Source organism: Cyprinodon variegatus, unplaced genomic scaffold (genome assembly GCF_000732505.1).
Source record: "Cyprinodon variegatus isolate N-32 unplaced genomic scaffold, C_variegatus-1.0 Scaffold378, whole genome shotgun sequence".
NCBI classification, from domain to species: Eukaryota; Metazoa; Chordata; class Actinopteri; order Cyprinodontiformes; family Cyprinodontidae; genus Cyprinodon; species Cyprinodon variegatus.
This window is the reverse complement of record NW_015150831.1, coordinates 424,032-426,047: the sequence shown is the minus strand read 5'-3', so window position 1 is coordinate 426,047 and position 2,016 is coordinate 424,032. Positions and strand designations below refer to the sequence as shown.

Sequence of the window (2,016 nt, the reverse complement as noted above, 5' to 3'; positions counted from 1 at the left end):
GACATACACTAGGCTATATCAGCCCCACCAAAAATATTTTTCACCAGCCGCCACTGCTACATTCGTCAGACACAGTCCATTACAGACTCCACTGTAAAGCCGGGCATACACTGTGTGATATTTCCAATCGTTGGACACAGAAACCTCAGGGTTTAAAAGTTCACAGCTCACAATGCATGTTCTGACAGTGTGCGACCGATGCTCCGATGCGATCTAATTGTCTTGTTTGCACATGCATAGTGCTCGAGGTTCTGGTAAATCGGCTCGTAGCTCTGCTTCAACAGCAGGATTTGTCCACGACCACCTCATGACTGCTGGCTAAATTTCAAACTTGTTTGATTTCTCCTGAACTTATGTTTTCTTATCAGGAGGTGGTCGCCCCTCGTAACCCCCTGTATACTACACAACGCAGGACGCACGATCAGGCTGAAAGTCGGCCCGATCAAAGAATTCTCGCACGGCTGGAGATTCGGCCCGAAAAGGGCAAAAAAAAAAAAAAAAAGGTACAGCTTACGCCCGGCTTAAGGACGAATATGATTACACAGCAACTTTATTTTAAAGAATATACTATCCTCTACCTTTACCTTCACTATCATACACCATTTTGGATCACAGCATAAAATGCTAAAAACAACCAAAAAACATATTAAAGAATATTATTGAACCCAACATAATGTAGAAACGGATATAAAGTACATTTTTTCAAGACATTGTAACTGTACTGTATGTTATAAGATTATCCGGCACACCAACACCATTTGCTGGACTTATAAGAGCTATAAGAGCTACACGTGTTCTGGATTTTTCACAGATGCCGGCTTAACAAAGTCACATAACTCAATACTAGCTGATCTTAAAGTGTAAAGCTAGAGTTTGTTTTGCAACAGTGACATCTCCTGAGGTGGAATGAATGAAAGCCGCCGTCAGTGCGTGGTGTGACACAAGATAATGACTATACTAAGAAAAGAAACGTGCTTCCGTGCAGCCAGCAGTTACAGAATGAAAAAGGTAATTGTTCCTGAAAGAAAAGATGCTAAAGCGGTTTAAAGTGTCCTGTGGGAACTCCCCTTTAATGTGCCTTAAATTCTTTTCTCACTGAGTCACTAACAGCTCCGGTTCACATGGATCTTTGGTTTTTCAGCCTCACTGTCACGTGGCAGAACACATGAGGGAAATTTTCACACATCTTGTTTCACAAACCTTTGAATCTTGCCTATGAAGTACAGCGATATGATTCACAGAAAATTAAAAACAATGATACTAATCTAAATCAAAACACAGATACAGTTGAACTGAACTGGATAGAACAGGTACAGTACATTTCATCTTCACAGCACAATCAAAATGATGGTTTTAGCGAAGATATTTGACATTCTTTTACCAGAAAAAAAAAAGAAAACCAATATAACTCAATTAGAGCTATTTGGCTTTGTTCCTACCCCTAAGCACAAAACAATTAGCAATCAGCATGTTGTAACAGCACGTGTTAATGACTGTAAAATAGCTGCCACATGTTTAAAAATATGATGCACCACAGTTGCTCCACCCCGTTAGAGCTCAAAGGACTCCTGTGGCGAGTCTGTCTCTCACCAGTTGTTGCCTGAACCCGAGACGTCTGTGAGGAACTGAGCGCTGTCGAACACCTCCCTCAGTGCGCCCTGCAGGATCCCGTTCACCACGCCCTCTTCCATATCAATCAGGACCGCCTGTGGATGTAAATATGTGAGAAGCGCCCCTGATGTACACTTCAATGGAATCGCACTCACGCACTATCCTCACCAGGCATTTCAGACCTGAGATTTAGAAGCTAAGAACCTCTGAGCTTTTAAAGGTCATATGTTATATATATATACATATATATATTTCTATAGCACCAATTCACAACACATGTCATCTCAAGGCACTCTACAGTTCACCATACCATTACGTCAAATTAATTAAATAGGAAGAAACCTCCAGCAGAACCAGGCTCAGTGTGAGCGGCCATCTGCTGAGGCCGACTGGGGTTCAAGGAGA

General features: G+C 41.9%; 1 protein-coding gene across 1 annotated transcript in view; it reads right to left on the bottom strand.

The window, feature by feature from the left end:
• The window catches only part of tube1 (tubulin epsilon 1), a 43,345-nt gene that overhangs the window by 26,287 nt on the left and 15,042 nt on the right, over nt 1-2,016 (bottom strand). Inside the window, exon 5 of the mRNA XM_015386793.1 lies at nt 1,591-1,706. Coding sequence (XP_015242279.1) covers nt 1,591-1,706 — 116 coding nt within the window. The remainder of the gene's footprint in view (nt 1-1,590; nt 1,707-2,016) is intronic.